The 21,464-nt window shown below is 45.6% G+C and overlaps 1 protein-coding gene across 2 annotated transcripts in view; it reads left to right on the forward strand.

Moving 5' to 3' along the window:
• The window catches only part of LUZP2 (leucine zipper protein 2), a 1,380,972-nt gene that overhangs the window by 1,093,032 nt on the left and 266,476 nt on the right, over window positions 1–21,464 (forward strand). For both annotated transcript variants that reach the window (XM_086959880.1, XM_086959879.1), the window contains exon 9: window positions 8,913–9,077. In XM_086959880.1, the coding sequence (XP_086816006.1) occupies window positions 8,913–9,077 (165 nt within the window). The remainder of the gene's footprint in view (window positions 1–8,912; window positions 9,078–21,464) is intronic.

The following is a 21,464-nucleotide window of genomic DNA, read 5'->3' on the forward strand; positions in this document are numbered from 1 at the left end:
AGGGGATGATTTGACCCCTGAAATGGAGCCACCCCTGCCAGTGCACAGAACAGTGTGTCTTCCCACAACTTGCCCCCAGAGGAATGGAGGACAGGAGGGAGGAGAGGAAATTCAAGCTGCAAACGTCCAAGTCAAAGATCGAGGCAGAAGAAAAAAAGGTTGAAAGGAGCTTAGAAGAAAGAGAATTGTTACTTGCTCACCAACTGAAGGCCTCATTGCAAGAGCCCTGACCAACCCAAGCATCACTTTTTATGACACTCCTCTGAGGCAGGTCTCTCAATGATATCTATGAGGTGGCGAAAAGCCACTCTGCATGGCATTGAATGGCCTCATATAATATGGAGTAAGGCAAGGGAATACAAAGTGCTGCGTTGTCTGACTTTACATCAAGGAGGTGCCTCATGGGTATTACTGTCGGTTTTCCCACACAACACCTATGGGCAACACCTATGGGTGTTGACACATTCCAAGATTTACAAATATCTGTAAACCCTGCAATGCTCCAAAACCACGTGTCTCCCCGGGGAAGGCATAACATGGAGAAATAACTTTATTTCCTTTAGTTTTATTCCTTTTGCTATGTGTGCTGCAATTTGCGGCACAGATAGAGAGAGTAAAACACCTCCATTGATTGCCAACAAGGCAGACTCACTTGCACCATGTTGCAATGGTGCCTGCGTTGACGCTATGCACTTATTTGTGAGCCGGTGCAGGCATAGAGGAAAGTTATGTGCTGCATTTCATTAATGCAGAGCATTGCAACCCTTTCCTTTTGATGCAGGACAGTGCAGCAAGGAGACTTGTGACATTGCTGTATGCCAAAAATTAGTAAATGAGTACCGGAGTCTTAAAGAGCTGGGCATCAAAGCTAGGAATGCAGAATTCAGCAGTGATGGTGGCAGCATACCGACAGTGTCTAATGGAGACAAAGGAGTTTGCACAACTAAGAATTGGTGCCCAGTTAATTGGTGGGAGACGATATTGACAAATGGTTTTCTACCAAGGAGGTAGCCCTGAAGGTTCACAGGATCTCAGAAGAGGATAGGGGGAGGGTCTGTGGACGCACATTCATGCTGTGTTGTGGGACACACTTCTGACTCCATAGGTTGGGAACCAAAGAGGTACACTCCAATGAAAGTCATTTTAATGGGAAAAGTTTGGGTTGATCCCCCAAAAGTACTAGCAATGTTTCATTGGCAGCAAAAAGCTCCCCAAACAAACTTTGCTTAATATTGTGGATTACTCCAGCAAGGTTTGGTGTGGGGCAGCAAAGTGAATGATAGCAATGGACGTAATATCCTAATATGAGAGAGCACGTGCTCAGAATCTGTATCACAGAGTTGCACCAGGATCTAGTTGATAGTAACCTGATGAACCCTAGGAAGCTTGATGAGGAGGAGTGTCCATGTAGGTATCTGGGGGCCCCCACAATGGTGGTCAGGGTTCCAAATAGAAGTAGGAAGGGGAGAAAAACTTAAAAATAAATAGTTCTCCACATGCCTCAAAAATGATTCCTAATGGAGTAGTGGCAACCAGTCCCAGTCTGAACCTACAAAAAGGGATTCTTTGATAAGCAGATTTGTCAACCAGTCTACTGAGTACTACTAGTATGGGCACTTCAAGGGCAACTCCAGATGTCCAAAGAGGGCACAGCCCATCCACTGATGGTAAGACACCTGAGTTAGCAAATATAGTGCTCAGGGAGGAGATAGTCCCAGGTAGATTTATGGGAACCTGTAGAGGTGACCCTCGTGTCCCCAGGCAATAAAGAGATGTGTCGAAAAAACCATAAGTTGGCAACGTGTTGAGGCCCTTAGAGGCACAGGAGTCAGCATGACTACTGTGAAGTGTCACCTGATGTCCTCAGAGCAGATCATCCCGAACACATTCCATCAAGTCATAATCGCTGACAATCATGAGAGCCATATACCGGTGGCTCTGGTTCCCTTTAACTGGGGGGGTCTCAGGTTCTATGATAGTAGCTGTGAGCACTGTCATGCCTGTAGATTGTTTGTTAGGCAATGATCTGAAGCACACTACAGGAGTTAGGTAGAGCTCGGGTCACAATTGGAGATGCTTGGATTGCCTGAGTGAGTCTGTATGACTACACTGTCCAAGGCTTCCTGAAACGGAGTCAATGGAGTCTGGAGTCTGGAACAATGACCCAAAATCAGATGAGTAAGAGAGTAATAAGGGGCATGGGAACCCATTCCCTGAAGTTCCCATGGTCAAGGTTGATGGGGCACCTTAAGAGGATGCCCCTTAGCCAATCAGAGAGGATATTTCTGCCCTGGATCATCTGCCTGAGCTTGCTGGATGGCAAGTTGAAGGTGAGCTCACCAGGGAAGAATTCTGTGAGATACAGAAAGAGTGCCTCACTCTAAAGGGCTTGAGTGGGTAGGCTGAATCATAGTCAACAGGTGACTCATCTGGAATTTACCTGATATATTGGGAAAATGACCTCCTATATAGTGTTCCTGGTTTTAGGGCAGCCTGTGTGCTGGTGGTCCCTTAGTGCTACAAGACCATTCTACTAGGTCTGGCTCATGACATGACCCTGGAATGACATCTACGGCAAGAAAAGACCTTTGCCATGCGTGTTGCCCACTTTTATCCGCCCCGGAACAAGACTGCCTCAGATGCATTCTGTAGGTCCAGTCCCAACCTTCCAGATCAATGGGACAGGGGAAAGTCAGAAAAAGATGCACAAAGATCCCCTAACCCTATTACCTATCATTTGCACTCACTTGGAAAGAGAATGCATCAATATCGTTGGAACCTTAGGCAACAGGTTTGTCCTGGTCTTTGAGGACATGTCACTCACTATCCAGAGGTCATCTCTCTGAGGTCAGTGACTGCACCTGTGGTGGCCAGAGGTCTGATGGTGTTTTTTACACATATGGGGTTTCCTAAGGAGGTAGTGTCTAACCAAGGCACTAACGTCATGTCATGTCATGTGGGATGAGTGTGAGGTAACCTGAAAGTTCACCAGACTCTATCACCCTCAAACCAATGATCTTGTAGAAAGATTCAACAAAGACCTTGCAGACCTACTGAAGCCCAAGAGATGTATATGGGACACCCTCCTTCCATGCATCCTCTTTGCCTACATGGAGGTGCTACAGTAGGGAGTAATGTTTAGCTCGTTTGAACTCCTTTATGGTCACCCTGTAAGGGGACCTCTGAGCCTCATGATGGAGGGTTGGGAGAATGCTCCCAGGAAACCTTCTCAGATTGTGGTTAGCAACTTGCCGCTCTCCTGCAACCAGATGCACCCTACTGGAAAAAGGCAAAAAACAACCTTGAGGTTATGAAACTCTGGTATCATAAGAAGGTCACTGGTGGAATAACATAGCAAGAAAGTAAGGGTCATGAAGCGTGTGGAGCCCAGAGCTCTCTTGAATGGCTTGACTGGCCCAGAAGAGGTGAAAGAGTGAAAGTGGGAGTCCACCTACCTGGTGTATTTCCAAACCCCTAGAAACTCCTTAATGGTGCTCCACATAAATCACCTCAAACCTAACTTCGAGAGGTCTAAAGTAGGCATGCTATTGGTGACAGGTGGTTTAGCCTCACCTTGACCTCATATCTTCCCAAGAAAATGATGGGTTGGTGAAAGATGTCACCCTCTGTTCTAACCTGACAATAAGGCAGCAGAGTGACTGTTACCAATTAGTGGGACAGTTTGCCTCTCTGTACTCGCACACCTGTGTGTCTATGCTGTGGACAATGGAGACAGCCTACCTGTGATGAACAGCATTTTGAGGTTGTCAGATAAGGAGAGCCTTTATGAAGGAGGAGGTCTCCAAGATGCTGGTGTTAAGGGAGATTGACCTCTCTAACAGTCCCTAGTCCAATTCTGTGGTACTGGTACCCAAGGGTGCCCCAAAGGGCGCCTCTCCAAAATGTAGGTACTGGTGGACTACCGGGGTTCTTCAGTTCATCATCATGACCGGATCACATCCCATTTCCCCAAACTGAGGAGCTCATCAAAAGGTGGGCATGCCAGACTCCTCAGTAGTTATGATTTGACATCAGGGTACCAGCAGATCGCTCTGACTGAGGGGGCGAAAGAGAGATTTGCATTGTCAACCCTGAAGGGCCATTTCCAATTTCAGTTGATGTTCTTATGCTGGAAGAATGCCCCTGCCAACTCCCAGAGGTTGGTTAGAAGTAAGTATGGGCGCAAAATCAGCTCTGCCCGTGAAATTTTCGAATTTTTGGCAATCTCGCGATCCGCGAATCTCGCCAAATTGCCGAAAAATCTGCGAATTCGCGAGCGGGCGTATTTTTTTTTTTGGCACATAGGAAGCACAGTTAAGGCAGGTGCACGAGTTGAAGCTAACTTTGTAAAAATTTTAGAATGGCGCCGGCAAGCTGCCAGAGTGCTTGCTGGTGCCATTCTAAAAATGGTCACAAAGTTAGCTTCAACTCGGGCACCTGCCTTAACTCTGTGAGTGATTCCTTTGGGCCAAAAAATAAACATCAACAGGAAACACTTACAGATATAAATAAAGCAGGTGCCCGAGTTGAAGCTCAAATTCAGTAATTCCTTAATCAGCCCCAAAAAAATTGTGCACTTTGTGGAGGCTGGGCAGGTGTGCTTTCTCCCCATATCTACTATCGAAAATTAACTGTGCTGCTTGATGGAGGACTTTGCATTCTTGAATTTCACAAGCGCAATCCCCGTGCAGTTCCTGTGACCAGGAGCTTCTTCCTCCTCATCTCAAAATCATGCTTTGTCGAGGCTGGGCAGGTGTGCTTTTTCCCCATATCTACCGTCAAAAATTAGCTGTCCTGCTTGAAGGAGTCCTTTGCAATCATCCTTGACTTTTACGAGTGCAATCCCCGTGCAGTTCCTGTGACCAGGAGCTTCTCTCTCCTCATATGCTGCTCTGATTGGTCACTGACCTTTTATACACACAAGAGGCATGTGAGCTCGCATAGAAGCACCCCCCGTTTGCCTCCCTACACACACACACTAGCAGTGTGCACCGTCTTCTCGCCCTTAACCCACTATGATGGACAGCTCCCTAGAGTGACCCCGGCACCCTTCTGGGCGATGGCAAAGTTACACACACATGGTCGCTGGAAATATGAAGGGCAGGATTTTTTCTGGCATGACGCCCCTGTCACAAAATTTAAACCTCAACAGGAAGCACTACAGATATGAAATAAAGCAGGTGCCCGAGTTGAAGCTCAAATTCAGTAACTGCTTAATCAGCCCAAAAAAGTGTGCACTTTGTCGTGGCTGAGCAGGTTTGCTTTCTCCCCATATCTACTGTCGAAAATTAGCTGTGGTGCTTGATGGAGGCCTTTGCATTCTTGACTTTCACTAGCGAAATCCCCGTGCAGTTCCTGTGGTCAGGAGCTTCTTCCTCCTCATCTCAAAATCATGCTTTGTCGAGGCTGGGCAGGTGTGCTTTTTCCCCATATCTACCGTCGAAAATTAGCTGTCCTGCTTGATGGAGGCCTTTGCAATCATCCTTGACTTTTACAAATGCAATCCCTGTGCAGTTCCTGTGACCAGGAGCTTCTCTCTCCTCATATGCTGCTCTGATCGGTCACTGACCTTTTATACACACAAGAGGCATGTGAGCTCGCATAGAAGCACCCCCCGTTTACCCCCCTACACACACACACACTAGCAGTGTGCACCGTCTTCCTGCCCTTAACCCACTATGATGGACAGCTCCCTCGAGTGACCCCGGCACCCTTCGGGGCGATGGCAAAGCTACACACACATGGTCGCTGTAAATATGCAGGGCAGGATTTATTCTGACTTGACACATTTCTTGACTAGATTTAACCAGTGGACGTCTAGTAGTGTAGATAGTTTCAATTAATTGGCCCTGAGGAATTGCAGAGTATCATTTCAACTCCTAAGCATGAAACATGTCGACCACTGAATAGAGTAGGTGACTGCTATAGCGGACCATTGAGCCACATCAAGCAACCACTCTCATTTTGTATTTATTTAGGTGGGTTACCACTATATTAAAAAAAAATTGCTGGGTGTGTGAGGCCCTTAAATTCCTAATAGGAGGATCCCCCTCAGGTGTGTCCTCACTCACTTTTTCTGTTGTCTACTGTCCCGTTCATGATTTTTACACAGGGGAACTATGCATCACTTTTGTTGAACAGTATGCTATTAAGGCATATGCACTGGACCCCGCTAAATATTAGCCCAAACTAGTTCTTCTTTTTTGATTATAATAAGGTACCTAGGTACGTCTCAGATTTGATTCTGGGATACCCTTATAAGTCCCTAGTACATGGTACTAAGGTACCCAGGGCATAGGTACCCAGAAATCCCCCATAGGCTAAAGCATGTAATATGCGACCTATGGGAGACCATTCATACTATCTCAACAGCCCTGCTATTGCAGCCTGTGTAAGCTGGTGCTTGCGCCACTTATGATCTAAGGTCACTGCACTTAAAACCTATAAGGCACCCCTACAGCAGGCCTTTGCAATCCTGTAGGCAGGGTGCTTGGTTCTAAGTGTTTGGATGCCCCTGCATGAGCAGGACACCCCTACAGCCTACGAAGTCCATTCTACTGGGTTATAAGGGAGACAGCCATATAACATACAGAGGGGCACAGCATCATTACGCGATGTTCATCTTGAAACTGGCTGTAACAAACTTTGTCGTGTTCGGTATCAAACATGTTGGAATCATAGGTATGATTCCAAGCACTGAAAAGGCCCTCTGTTAGGCCCTCAGTCCTCCTGTTACCAGTTTTCTACGCCTGGACAGCACAACATGGCTGCTGCTGACCAGAGACATGATTCTGCCAACTTGCGGCTGAGCCAAGCTCGAGAATGGGAAGGCAGAACAATAGGCATCCTGTCAAAGGGAGGTGTGACCACCTCCCAGACAGGGTCAGAGCACTTGCCAGTGCCACATAGTAAGTGTGCAGGGCACATTTGGTGCCCTCCATGCATAGTCCAGTTCAAACCAGTTCAGGAAGCCACTGGATCCCGCTCAGGCGCAATCGGACAAAGGACAGAGCAGTATCCTCTCCAGCCCTCCTTGAGGAGGGACACCTGGATCATCCCAGCCCTTCTTAGGGCACATAAGGCTTACCAGAGGGCGGGTCTCTAAATTCGTAGTGGGACACGATGTAATTCAAACAGCACTTCAACTTTGACGGTCTACTCCTGATCTCTGCAACTCTGTGCCTGTGCTCCATACAGGAAACCTTCCAAGGCCTGTGGGTGTCCAAGACACCTGATGGAATCTCCCTTTAAGTGAAGGAATCACTTCCCTGCATCTGCAGGCCCTGTGTGTAAGTTGCCCGGTCAGCTGATCCTCGGCTCCCACAGACTGCGAAAAACTAAGAAACACAGGTGGTGGTTCTTCCCATCCCTCGAGGCCTGCACTGTCTTTTCACATAGTTTGAGACCAGTATACCTTGTCGGAGCCGCAGGAACCAAATCCATGTATAATGCATCGACTTTCCGTTGCAAAGGTTTTGGCATCCTTCCATCAAGATCTTCGGGCTCCAAATAGCCCCAACCTCAAGCATCTCCAGTGACCAGAATCTTTGACCGCACTGCCTTAGATACACCGTGGGCCTGCTTCGAGGGTCACATTTGAATTCTTTTGGCTCCCCTGCTTGCTTGGGCCTGCCCTGACTCCCCTGCTTGTGGTGATTCTCCTAGACCTTGCTGGTCCTTACATTGCACCTTCTTCTATTCCTTCGTTGGTTGCAGTTGCCAAGGCTAGCTGGTACTTCTGGCTGGACACCGACCCCTCAACTCTCGACATCCGACATACAGCTCCTGCTCTTCCACAGCATTGTCTGGTCCACACAGCTGCAGTTTCAAGGACACCGTCAGCCTTCTTGCAACACCCGACATGGTGGGCATTCGTCTTCCGTGCCTCCTGGTCACTTCTGAGACTCTGTCCCCGCTGCTTACAGGTTCTTCACATATTGAATCCACCTTTAAGTTCCATTGAACACTTTCACCTTCTTCAGCAGTGGCATCTTTCTGAAGTCCCTATTGAGTTTGACAACGGTTATCGACGCCACTACACACCTATGCACCCAGCTTCCCTGGTGCAGGTATCCTGGTCCTAAGGTATCCATTGGTGGGTTGGCTCTCCAAACTCTTGTGTTCCATGGGGGTTCTTCAGAGTCAGTTGGGAAGGGTTTTTTTTCTTTATTGATTTGTGCGGAGAACGCAGTTGTGTTGCTACACTGTACACGACCTCCGTGGGGCTCCTAGATACTCACCTTGGGGGGTTTCTTGTGTCCCCGGCACTTCTACGTCCTATTGTCTTGACTGGCGTTGTGATTCACATACCAATATTTTAGAATATGGGTTGGTCTTCCCTGGGGACCACTCTGTATTTGTGCTACTTACCTGTTTCTATTGCAAAGTATTGTGTATAGTGTGTATACCTCTGGCCAGGAGATATCTAAATCTGTGACTGATTATCTTACAATAAATAAATATTTTTATAAATACACTGTGTGGTTCTTTTTTTCACTTAATCTATACTAATAAGATTGTTTTCTGGTAAAACAAGCTGCTTTACACTCTTTCAAGAATTAGCCTGGAGGTTGATTTCCACAGCTACAACTTAGAGAGCTTTCTACGGTTGTCTAAAGAACACTAAAATCTCCATAAGGGTTGTCTGGATCAGTGCTAGGTGTCCACTTACATAAGTGTACACCATATACTGACCATCCTCCAACAGACTGTGTTGCTGATTGACCAGGGCACATACCTCAGTGCCAATTATAGAGGTGCCCATTTTAGCATAACCATCAGGGATTAGAAGAGACACCAATATAAATTGACAGAAATGAAATGGCTGTTTTTACAAAGTTTACCTTCCTCTACTGCTGCACACTGAAGAGTCTTTCCTGCTTTCATGATGATTACTATTTTTTTATTCTCAGGACTCCCAGTTAAAAGCTTTGAAAGAAACAGTTCAGGTATGCTTGTCTTCAGTTCTACACAAGCAGCCCGCCACCATGAATATCATCCCTTTAAAGCCAACCGAGAGGCTGATATCCCAAGTTACAAACGTCTCTAAGGATGCTCCTCAACTAGAACACAGTGAGGTATGGTTTCTTCTGTTTTGCACAGTTGTCCTCATAAAACCAGCATAGTGGATTTTATTGTACTGTAGAATGCATTAATGATTATGAAGCACAATTTATGCATGTAGCAAATAAATAGTGTATCAGGCATCAGAATAAATAAAGAAAGTTTGTTACAGCTACTTTTAATACACTGGACATTCATGTCGAGTGTGACTCTATCTTTATAATATTTCCACGGTTAACAAACTTACAATAGCGAGTCCTTGTGCATTGCTGCGGTACAGATTAGATCATCCATTTATTTTTAGCCTCAATACACTATATGCTGACTTTTTTGCACGTGCCTCAGTGAACCTATTCGTATTAAAATAGCGTCTGGTCGGAGAGGAAGGCTGTAGTAAATGCAAAAGTATAACTGCTATTTTTCTTAACCCGTTCCATGCTGGTGACATTTTCTCTAGAATGATGCTGCTGAATAGAATCAGTTACCTGAATTTGAATGGGTGTACCTAGTTGCAACACATCAAGTGAAAACACAGCCATGTTCAGCAAAACACCAATGTCGTTCTTTAGCACACCTCCCGTGTTTTGCTTTGGACAGCTTAATGTAATTCGGAGAGAACAGCATTAGTCCCTGGGAGATCCTAAATGACGCACTCCCATTAATAAATATGTTCATCATTGATATGATCTTTGACCACAAACGCAACTTGTTGTGTGTTTCCTGCATGGCCCATTGTAATTTTCCCTTTGTTGGCTTAGTTGTGCACGTTGTCGGCTTAATTTTTCTTTTGCGCACTTTACTATGTAAATACGTTTGCTTTTGTGCAAAATTGTGTTTTCACACAAAACCTGCACATATTTTTGTGTTCTGTTCTTTTTGTGGGATTTAGTCTGAATACTGTAGACAAGTTCAAACAATGCACCTGGTTGTTCTCTCTGGACAGACACAAGCACGTAGACATAACAAGAGAATGCAGCTGTTATTTGTGAGCACACATGTCTTGTCATAAAGCTAAGGATGAGAGTTTTTAAAAAGATACACACAGAGCGATGGTCCTGAGGCAAGATTACTGCGTCAGCGGAGATGTAGAACATCCATCTGTGAATGCAAAGGTACAGGGTCCACCACTCATACCAGGTATCTTTGAAATGCAACCATTTAGCTTCACTAGGCAGGGGGGTTTAGGCTGATATGTCTTAGACCATGACAGGGCTTTTTATAGAATATGGTTGCATAACCATGGTAATGGCATTTTGCTTTGCATTTGTTTTCTAATTGTGGCGCATATACTGCATATTAGAGTACAATAGTTTAAATAATTATTATAAACTTCCTTTGCTTGCTTATTTGTCTTATTGTGGACAAGCATGTGTGAAAGGGTGTCCTATTACCGCGATCCCTGAGGGGGGTCATGAGTTTTGGATTCTGAAATGCTGATTCACTTGTCTCTCTGGAAGATTGGGAGGGCAAGTGAAGCACTATAGCTATTCGAACTCGGACTCATAGATACTGAGGTAGTATGGTGACTCAGGGGCATATTACCAAGCAATAGCGATAATTATCGCTATTGCTTGGTTAGAGACAAAAATTTACCGCTGAGCTGCGGCGATTTTTACCGCAAATAAACCTTGGTTTTACCAAGGTTTAACGCAAATGCGATAAAAATCGCCGCAAAGCATGAATATCGCTGAAAAGTCAGCGATATTCATGCATTAACGAGCTAATGCTCTTAGCCATGTTATCCACCTCCCATTGGATAACATGGCTAAGAACTGCTCAGGGCAGGTGTTAGCTTTTGGAGATATTCGCGCTTAGCGCGAATATCTCCAAAAGTTGGTAATAGGAGATAGCGATGTTAGCGACTGTTTTCAGTTGCTAACATCTTGGCACGCCCACTTTGCATGTCATTAGTGATAAATATCACTGACATGCAAAGTGGGGCCCAAGATGGTCGCTATCTCCTACTAGCTGTCGCTAACTGGTGTTAGCGACAGCTAGGTAATAGGGAGATAATTTTATCTCCGCTTTCTTGGCTTTTAAAGCCAAAAAACGGAGATAAACCCCCTTGATAATATGCCCCTCAGTCCCTACATGCCGATGTTCTGTGGTCACGAACACGGTTCTATTCCTGAGCAGAATCCTTGCAACAAACTGTCCTGTCACATAGATGCAATACCCCAAATTGTAAAGGTATCAAACTTGGGAATAGCTCCAAGATCTTGACGTTCCTAAACAAACCCATCTCATGTCAACATATGCAACTGTGTATTGCCCAATATGTCCCCACATCCTACACTACCGGTGGCATCAGATTTAGTTGATTTTAGTATTGAGGGTGTGGTTGGCCTATTGAAATAGAGAAACTATTTCAGATACTGGAACCTTCCTCAGATGTCTGTGATAAACTGGTACTGTGGTGCTCAGATTCAAACTATTCCTTGAAGCAAGCTATGAATCCTGGGAAAGAGCATGATCCATGGTTGCAAATGGAGCTGCTAATCATAACCTCATTGGTGCAGCATTAACCTGGTCAATTTGCATTCTTGAATTCCATAGCATTCAAAGTGGACAACCTGCACTCTCCTGGCTTGGTATGGATCCTGAATAACCACACATTTTACATCAAAAAGAGGGCCGACTGTGTTTTCCATCTTACTCATCAGATTAAAAAAGAAGCTGAACGTTTAGCTGCAACCATTTTCTGTGTTGGGAGGGCACTTGAACAGGAAGCACATTTCAATGCTTGTAGTAGGGCTTGCGACAGTGGGAAACGCTTTGCAGTTGCAGTTCTTTCTCTTTTTAAAAAAAACTCTTTTTTGTCATATTTTCAAAACGAAGATGAAAAATGCTATGCATAGCATGAAACACACAATTTGAGCATTGGGAGCTTCACAAAGCATGTAAGAAAGGGAATCTGTAAGGATCACAATAGAAAGGAAGAAGAGAAAATGTGCCTGGGGAGGGAAAATAGGTCTATAAAAGATGCTTGCGGAAGGGGCAGAACATAGGAGCAAAGGTATATGACACTATAACCTGGCAGAATAATAAAGGAATGCAACAGTAGGGACCGTGTTGTATGGCCCTCAAGTGGTGTAAATATCTGGGACAACTGCGTCAAAAGATAACCACAGGGGCTGCCATATGTCCTTGGGGTGGTAGGTGGGGTGTTGAAATGAAGAATATATCTTGCTAGTGGTATGACAATATATCATGTCTCATCCTTGGTGGACGTTCGAGTTCTGCCCCAACATATGGTAAGGCGGTGCTTAGCCGAGAGCAGTGCTATGGCAACAAGGCATCTGTAGCTAAGCAGAAGAGTATTAACATAGCCCGGAAGTAACTATAAGGGGGTCTAGTAATATCTGGAGCTCCGTCATGACGGAGATCAGGGCCAGAATTTGAAGCCTGTATGCCTGAACAACAAGGCGTGGCCATGTGAGGTGCAAAAAATCTGCATAGAAAGATTTACATTTTGGGCAATGGTGTGGCCATGTGCGATCCAACTTTGCCAGTCCTTGCGGTGTGGTGTAGGCATGGTGGAGGACTTTAAAATGTAGCTATTTATGTCTGTGGTTGGGTGAGATAGGTTTAGTTTGTGTGCAGCAATAAAATCATGTTTTTCAGGTAGTTTGTGGCCCAGATCTCATTCGAGGCTACTCAAGCTCAGACCACACTGGATTTAAAGGCAATGCCGGTTTGATAGAACCTAGAGACCAAGTGGGACTGCTCAGTGTTGGAAACTATCAGAAATAATGGAAGGAATTCCTTGAGTGCCACTGCATTAGAGGAAACTCTATCATGCAGTGTATCTTGTAAGAGCCGGAGTATAAAAAGATCTAAATGGGTGTAGCCACCAGTAGTTGCAAGTGCAACATGCCCATTAGCAAAAATATTGCCCATGGTATGAAAATCGTGTTTTTGTTGGCATACGTTGTACCAACTATTCCTGCATTAGAGAGAGACACGGGTTATGAGATAAGGATAAGGCTAGGGAGTAGAGTAGCCCACCACCGAAGTATCAACGCTCATAGCAGATCCCGTGTGGATATCTGTAGGATCCAGCAGGAGACCCTGCAGTAATATAGTGGACAGTGGAAGCTTGCCAGCCTGGTCTTTTTCTGGTCTCAGGTAAGGTGGGTGAGCATTGGGATGGTACCAATAATATGCGAAGTGACATTGCACAGCTAAAAAATATAATTGAAAATCTGGTACCCAGACCTCCCATTCATTCAGAAGCATAAGAACATCCCATTTCAGTCACAGCGTCACTTTTTTATGTTACGGCGGCTTATTTAATTGCCTTATTTACAAAGTGCAGTTAACTGCGGTTAGCTGCACTTTTCCAGGGTAAACATGAATTTTAAGGATCGCCACTTCTGTTAGAGGGTCTTAACAGAAATGAAATGCAAGGTAGGCATTCCCATTAAAAAACTGCTGCTAACCACACTTTGCGATATTTACAATGAAGTTCCATTACTTCGATAATCCCCCAAAACTGCTGCTAACTCAAATTAGAGGTAGTTTTAGACAAGTAAAATAGCAGGTTTTAAAATTGGGGCAAATACTTGGGCTCACAAATAGGATGTCTGGGTGCTGGACAGCGCTGAAAGGAATATTGCTACGCTGCCCTGTGGCAAAAGAAACGGTCAAGAATGAGAGCCATTAAAGGGATAGACCACATTCCTGGGCCCCACTCATGCAAAGTGTTGCATCATTGAGATAAGACAGCGATTGGACACTTTTCACTGCGCCCTCCTTGTTACATCATGGCAGCGCCATTTTTGCTGTATGCCGCTCCATGTCGCAATCAATGACAGATACATCTGGAATCCTGAAGTATCAGTCAGCACTAAAGTCACTTACTGCTACAGTTGTGTCGCAAGCATGTTGCATCTCCGGTAATGAATCGGGCCAACCTATCCCTATTGCCCTGCGTCATCCTTACGCCTGCCTTGAGGCAGGTGTAAGTTTTTGAAAAGTGGCGTCCTAGAATTGTCTCAGTGAAATCGGATAGATTTCCCTGCACAACTCCTACGGGGTTTTGTTGCGCAGAAACACAGACCCTGCATACATCATACCTAATACAGGTATAATGTGGCACAGCGCTTTACAAGTTCACGTAAATGCCTAGATGCATCACTTCGTAAATACAGCGCAACGTGATACAAAATTCACGCTATAAATATGCCAAGAAAAGGATGCACCAGCAGTGTTAAACTGTCAGAAGGGGCTCATGAATAAGCCCCCCTGTGTTTTCCCCTACGTTGACGCACAATGGCTGCAGTGCCCCAATGCAGGCACCCTTGTACCATGGTGCAAGGGTGACTGTGTTATGGAGTTGATTGATGTTGTGCAGGAAGGGACACCTACCTGCACAAAACCTATCCATCCAGGGTATTTCCTCTTTCACTGTGTCCAGCAAATTGCTGCACACATAGAAAACGTGAAAAAATGAAAACATATATCCTCGTTGTGCCTCCCAAATGTCACCCATGGGGTAGTATCAGATTCTGACGTCATATGAAGGTTTACAGTTTCTCGTAAACCTGGGAATGTTTCTGATTTCATAGGTTTTGCGTGGGAAAACCCAAAGCAACACCCACTGAACCAGTGGTGGCTCCTCCACTATGGCGGAGGAGCATCACCCCACTGCTTTCAAGCAGTGTGAGAAGTAGAAACATAAAATGATAATATCTTTCAGCTATACCATTTAATGTCTGTGCTGCTTTGCGGGGGCAGGTCTGCTCTGCTCTCGTTGCAGGTCAGGGGAGGAGTGGTTTGCCCACTGCTAAGTGTGCAATGACAGACTGATTAGCCCTCTTGGACAGCCTAAACCAGTCTTGCGCACTATTCTCGTTCCTCATGCAGGCTGCCATTAAAGCATGCGTGGAGTACATGCCCAGATTCCCATTCCCTGGTTGACCATCGAACAAGGATGCTCAAAACCAATCACAATGCTGCATTGCAGTGTTATGATTGGTAAGTGGGGCCTGGATGTGCTCCCTGTTCCTCTGAGCGAGCATGAGCAAATACGCAGGACCTGGTGGCAAGCTACGTTATATATATTTCTTTAAATTTTCATTTATAATGCGGACACTCCTGCAATCATGACCCCCTCGTAATCCCCTGCACCTTCCCCTGCCCCGCCACCCGCGAGCCATGCAACTGCATGGAACGCCCTTTTCACACTGTTTAATGAGTGAAAGGGGCACATATTTACAAGTCCATGAAAAGCCACGTAAAGTGGCTTTGCATGGCCTCGTAAACATACTGTGGCACATTTTGCAACCGGAACATCAAACATGTGATGTCACAGCATTGCAAGAGTGCTGCTAGGATAATCAAGGAGCTCCCATAATTCATCCTTGGAAAGATCAATGACGCCATGGACCTCATGCCATTGCATCTCAGAGCCCCAAGGAGACCACCACCACCTCCCCTTACATGCACTGCTGCCCTGGAAAACAGTTCCATACCCTTTGGGTGATGACTGGACCTGATCCCCTCTAAGTGCTAACCTTGGTAGACTAGAACTTTAGGTATAGGAAGCTGGAGACCAGGAACCGCCGAAAGCTAGAGACACTCCAGAGCTGTCTGTAACTATGGAAGAAGGGGAGACTCAAAGTCACAATTAGGTAATCTGCCATCTGAGGAGTCACATCCGGGGGCTGCGCGGACTCTGCACCAGATGACCATCTTGCAGTGGGGCCCACGTCATTGGGGGAGCATTCAGTGGTAATGTCGGGATCCTGTCTCTGAGTGCGATAGCTCATCATCGGCACCGCATGCAGCTCCTTCTGCCTGTCTTGTAAAACCTGCTGCAGATTAGGGGGTGGCTGGTAGCTGCGGCAGGTAAGCCTGCCTCTCCTATGTCTCCCAGTACAACTGGCTCCATGAATGACAGCTTGTTGCGCAGTTCCTTCACCACCTGTCCCCAGCATCTGGCGACCAGTAGAATGCAGCGAGGTCCAGCACTGTTTAGCGGCACCACTGATTTGCGTGTCAACACCTGAGATAACTTGCAGCCTTCGCGGGTAGAGGGGGGAGGCATGGCTTAACCACTAGAGACGAGCTACTCTGCACCCTTGTGGCTTAGTCAGAGAAGAATATAAGGTTGCTGTTATCCACTTTCACCTGCCCCAGCTTGCGTACCTTCCTGAGGACAGTGTCACAATCCCTGTAGGAGGTGGAAGAGAAAGGGTCTAGGACCTGTCCCCGAAAGTGTGTGGCTCGCTGGCACTTGATGGGCATGCTCCACAACAGGGAAAGGGGAGAGTACACCTGCTGGCAGAAGGTCACACAACCATGTCTCAGTATATGCCACTGCATCAGCGCGTTCTCCCTCAGGTAGACCCAACACCATCACGTTGTTATGCTGGAAGCGGCCATCTGCATTCTCTGCTTTTCTTTCCAGTGACTACACATGTGCCATTAGCTGCTATACCTCCAAAGCTGTGCTCAGGGTACTCGGAGATACTTTGGCCAGTTCTTCCTCAATGTTGTGTTCCTTGTAAGTCAGGGTGTGATGATCTGAGCGGTCCAGGGTGAAGTTGACTGTGATTTTGTCTGTGCGTCCCTCAAAAGAAGTGCCCGTTTGTGTGAGAGAGGTACTCGTTGTGAGTACAGAGTCTAATTTGGAGTCCAGGTAGTCCACTGTCACCTGCCCTGGTGGCCAGCGATCCCCAGCCGCTCTGTTCACCGACACGGAGGAGCGTCCAAATGTGAACCACGCATCGTCTGCAGGCAGGCCATTGTTATGCCAGACTCCAAGGCAGTATGTTTAACATACAGCGCATTGTGCCCAGAATGCAGTGGACAGGAGATATGTGGCATGGCAAATGGAGTTGCAGGCATCAGGCCGGAAATTAAGGTTGTACAGATTGGCAAGAGAGGCATACAAGCAGGAGCACACAGCCTCAGTGCACATGGGGCAGCCTTGGGGGGGGGGGGTGCCCCACAGATTGTGGGAGATGTCCTTGAGGGGGCCTCTGAACTCACTGAAAGGTAGGTAGAGCACAGGCAGCCCCTGACACATGCCAGGTAGTGGGAGAGTTACAGCCGTTTATGGAGCCGAATTCCAGCACTCTGGCATTTGGAGTAGCCGTGAAACAGCTCAACATAACCCAGGTAGTGGTGTTGTGAAGAAGACTGCTGACTTCTCCTGCTGACAAGGGCAGTTTGACAAGATTGAGAGGCAGGTATAGGGGCCACAATTGCCCTTCAAAGGTCTAGCTTAGCAGGCTGACTGTTTGCAGCATTGAGGTGCGCGTTACCTGGATGTCAGTTTTGGCCCTGCATGAAAGGACAATGTCTCCCTCTACAGTGGCACACAGTTGATGGAAGCAAAATATCAAGTGTGGAGGGTCAGGAACCAGCAGGGCAGGGCAGGCAAGCGACCCATTAGGGCACATGTGCCTCCATCTCTCAGGCTCACCTGCAGCCTCTGTTACTACGGGGTCTAAGATGAGAGCACCAGGCTGCTGCAGCCCACTGTCCACATTGTACCCCAGTAGTCAGGTGTACAGCGGGCAGAAAGCACTGTTGGTCTATGCATGTACATGCCACTTGCACCCCTGCAGCAAGAGGATGTCACCAGATGCCATGGGAAAACCAACCTGGACATGAAATCTCTTCCAGAGTTTCACAGCTGTGCAGCCATCTTGATTGCCAGCTTGGTCATGCCCACCAGTTTAATCTCTATGTGGGTTTCAAGGATATTATCTATACTTATTTGAGCTCAGGGCAGAATTTGGAGTGCTAAGGCTGACTCTGGGAGAAAGATTCAGGTAACCACCCACCTCACAGCTTAAAGCATATTTTCCCCATTTTCCTAAATGTGAACGATAGAATTGAATTGGGCAAAAAGATATTGAGTGGAAGTATTTAATGAGACTGCTGAACAGTGATGCAAAATATGTTAACATCTTTGTTCTGCTTGCCAGCAGAATAGTGTATGGTGACCCTAGGACGACTGTGGTTGGGAAAACAAGCGGCGTTCCTGGCCATATGTGGGGGACAGGCGATATTTTTCCTTTCATGATGATCTCAAAAGACAGGAGTCACTTTGTTTTTATGAGGTATTTATTTATTTATTTATTTATTTATGCGTTTTTATATAGCGCGGACTTTACCCGAAGGCGTGAGAGTGCTTCACAATAGGAACAGTAATGATACATGAGGAGAAATTACTAGTGAACAAATTACAAAAGCAGACATTAAGTTACATGAGGTAAAAGTGACAATTGTGAGCAAACAAAATACATGAAGTAGCAAACAGTGCATTACAGGAGAAAAAAGTGACAAGTGTGCAGGTTACAAAAGAAAACAAAGTACAATTAGAGGTATAATACTGCAATATATGCTAGACACTCAGGCACAAGAAAAAACGTTACGTAGGCAATGGTGGCACTTGTGCAAGTGTGAAAAGCCAACAAAATGTGAGAGGTAGCAAACAGTGTGTTACAAGAGAAAAGTGGCGTGTGCATGTTACAAAAGAGTACCAAACACAGGTACAAGGATAATACTGCAATAAATGGCAAACACTCCAACCACAAGAACACACTGGGAAGGCACTTCCATAGTCATGGAGAATAGAATTTTCAATAATAGGAGGTCCTCCTTCAGATAATAGAGAGGGGCTGAAATTACTTTTGGAGGTGTCTTTGGAGGAGTAGAACTTTTAGGTCCGTTTTGAAGGCCTGGGAGGAGGTGGAGGTCCGGAGCTGAGGCGGAAGGGAGTTCCAGATTCTCAATGCTTTGCCTGAAAAGGATTGGGCCATCGATCTTTCCTTCTTGAAAGTGGGGGGTTCAAGCAGTAGATTTTCCGCATTACGTGATGGTCTGGAGCCTCCAGAGAGTTTCAGTGCATTCACCAGGTAGCGAGGAGAGGAGGAGTGCAAGGCTTTGTGGGTGATACAGGCAGTCTTGTAGATAGCTCTAGCCTCGAAGGGAAGCCAGCGGAGGGTGGATAACATCGGTGTGATAGGGTCGCTTCTTTTGGCCCCATAAATGAAATGAGCTGCTGAATGTAGAACAGATTTAAGGGGGGACAAGTGGGATTTGGTACTGCTAGGCACCTTAGCATTGCCTCCATGTACGTCAAGAATCTAACAATAAGTTATGTTATGTCCCTTAACTGTGTTGGTCTCCGACCTAATCAATTCTGTGAGATTAAGGGAGTTAATACAATAGCAAACTCTTTCCAATGAACAATTGGATATTTTAACCATGATTGCCAAGCTCCAGCAGGGAAATTAGAAAAACAACCAAAACTATATATAGCTATCTCACAAATCCAAAACTATGGTTCGAAACTATTGGCATGATTGATTTAGAGATTGGTTGACATGGTACCCTGTCTCAAACTTAGCAGAGTACCCTGATTAATTGGGTTGTTGGTTGACTGGAGATGTGAGCCCTGATCAAGCAACAGCCACAATGCCTTCCAGTGGGAACCACAAAATATTAGTTAATTAACCCTTGCATAACCCTCGAAAACTTGGTACCAAAAGCAGTCAGGGTTAACTTAGAATATGTAAAGTAAGTATTCCCTACATGAACAGTAATAAAGTAAAAACACAACACAGGAACATTTATCATTACAGAGTACATTCAAAAAAGTTATTTGACACCAAAAAAACAAAAATCCAATAAATCAAACCAGTTTTATTAATTTGTAAAAACAATTGTGTACACTAGCAACTAAAAGATCGAAGCGCCAAACACGTACATCTTATTGCGCTGATGTGTTTTATCTAGGAACTCGATTCAATATTGTGACTTTATGCCCCTATACGATATATAATCAATAATATCCCTATAATGGCATAATATTCAGATCCATAGTTCAGTAAATCGCCCTTGCAGTCCAAGGCACGGCAAAAGCTACTTCCTTGGACTCCTAGAGAGCACACTGAGTTCTATCGACACACCAAACCTCCAGCAACCTGGGAAAGCCCCGCTTGCTTTGTTTTGATTTGTAATAGAACTCCTGCGAGCACTGTAAGAACGGCCAGTTCTTAGTGACATCTGTATTGACGTCTTATGTCCAAACCTTACGTCAAACTCGGCACCTTTTAGGTATAAATATACCAACATTGCCTTAAGCAAACACACGGTGGTGATTCTGGAGCAGAGCAGCTAATCTACTTTCCGAGAATCCAGCAGAAGCAAGAAGCCTACGGACGCTGCCCCTCCTCTTTGACATGCAGAGAAAGACGCTGTCTTTTCTCCTGCCGAAAAAATCCAGCTCCGGCGTTTCCAGCCTACCCTTGCGGGTGACTGGGATATCGAGTCCTGAGAGAGAGATACCAGACCTCCTACATTCTATTCCCAAGGTACAGTGCTGACTTAGAGAGAATTCTTGAACAGATCCTTGGCCAAAAAACTACTTAACTCAAACTGCTACCTATTTACTCCTTCCCACGTATTAGGCTTAGGTCAGGTACACCGGGGTAGGCGTAGTTTAGAAGCACCAGTTGTGCACGTTAGCCGGTGGCTAAGAAACCATATCAATGCTTTTACAGTATTATTTTATAATACTCCTTTTACTATACGTACTTTACTTTATATTAAGTATTGCAATTGTGGCAATTCATTTCTCTTGCATGAGAAGGAAGACTGCTTAATAAATAATACCTTTTATTAAAAACGCCCGTCTCTCTATTTTTCTGCACCCTGGTGCACATCTGACTGAGTGAAATAGCTGTCTATTGTTTCACACAACTCTAGAGATTGACTCTTATTCTGAGGGAGCAAAGTTGTCATGTTTATGCGGTTGTCGGAAGCTGAATCCCTTCTTGTCTGAGCCAGGGAAGCAGATCACTTCCTATTCAGTCAAGAAAGTTTCCAGTGACCTCTGAGCTAGCAGGCACAAACCTAAATTAAGTCTAACATAGTCAGTAGAGACCTAGAAGTCCTCAGTCCTACGTCTACACTGCTGTTTATGTTATTCCAATGCGCAGGGCCTATAGGGAAAATAGGAACTACACTACAGCGCGAGACTGGTTCAAAATCGGAAAATATGGCCAACTGGATTGAGTGAAGTACGGCTACAAGAAGTGGATTGTGCCTGGTCACCGCCTACCTTTGGACTTAGAACTCTTTTTGAGGAAAATGTTATGAGAAGGTAAAGTTCATCAGGGTAAAGTACAGCGTGGTGTCTGGCAAAGAGCACAGCAAATTCATTTGTAAGTGCGACTGTGCTCCGCGCTGTCCCCCATCCTGCCAGCAGATTCCCCATTGAGGCACACATAATCCTACTATTCTGTGACTGTCCAGGAGGAATTCATAAAGTCTAACTGTTATGTACATCCAATCATGCGACCAAGTACAGGCTAGAGGCTCAAAAGGAGAGTCAAATGCCAACTTTGTAAAAATTGCATTTTTAAAATTTACAATTC

This window comes from Lissotriton vulgaris, chromosome 2_2 (genome assembly GCF_964263255.1).
Source record: "Lissotriton vulgaris chromosome 2_2, aLisVul1.2, whole genome shotgun sequence".
Taxonomy (NCBI): domain Eukaryota; kingdom Metazoa; phylum Chordata; class Amphibia; order Caudata; family Salamandridae; genus Lissotriton; species Lissotriton vulgaris.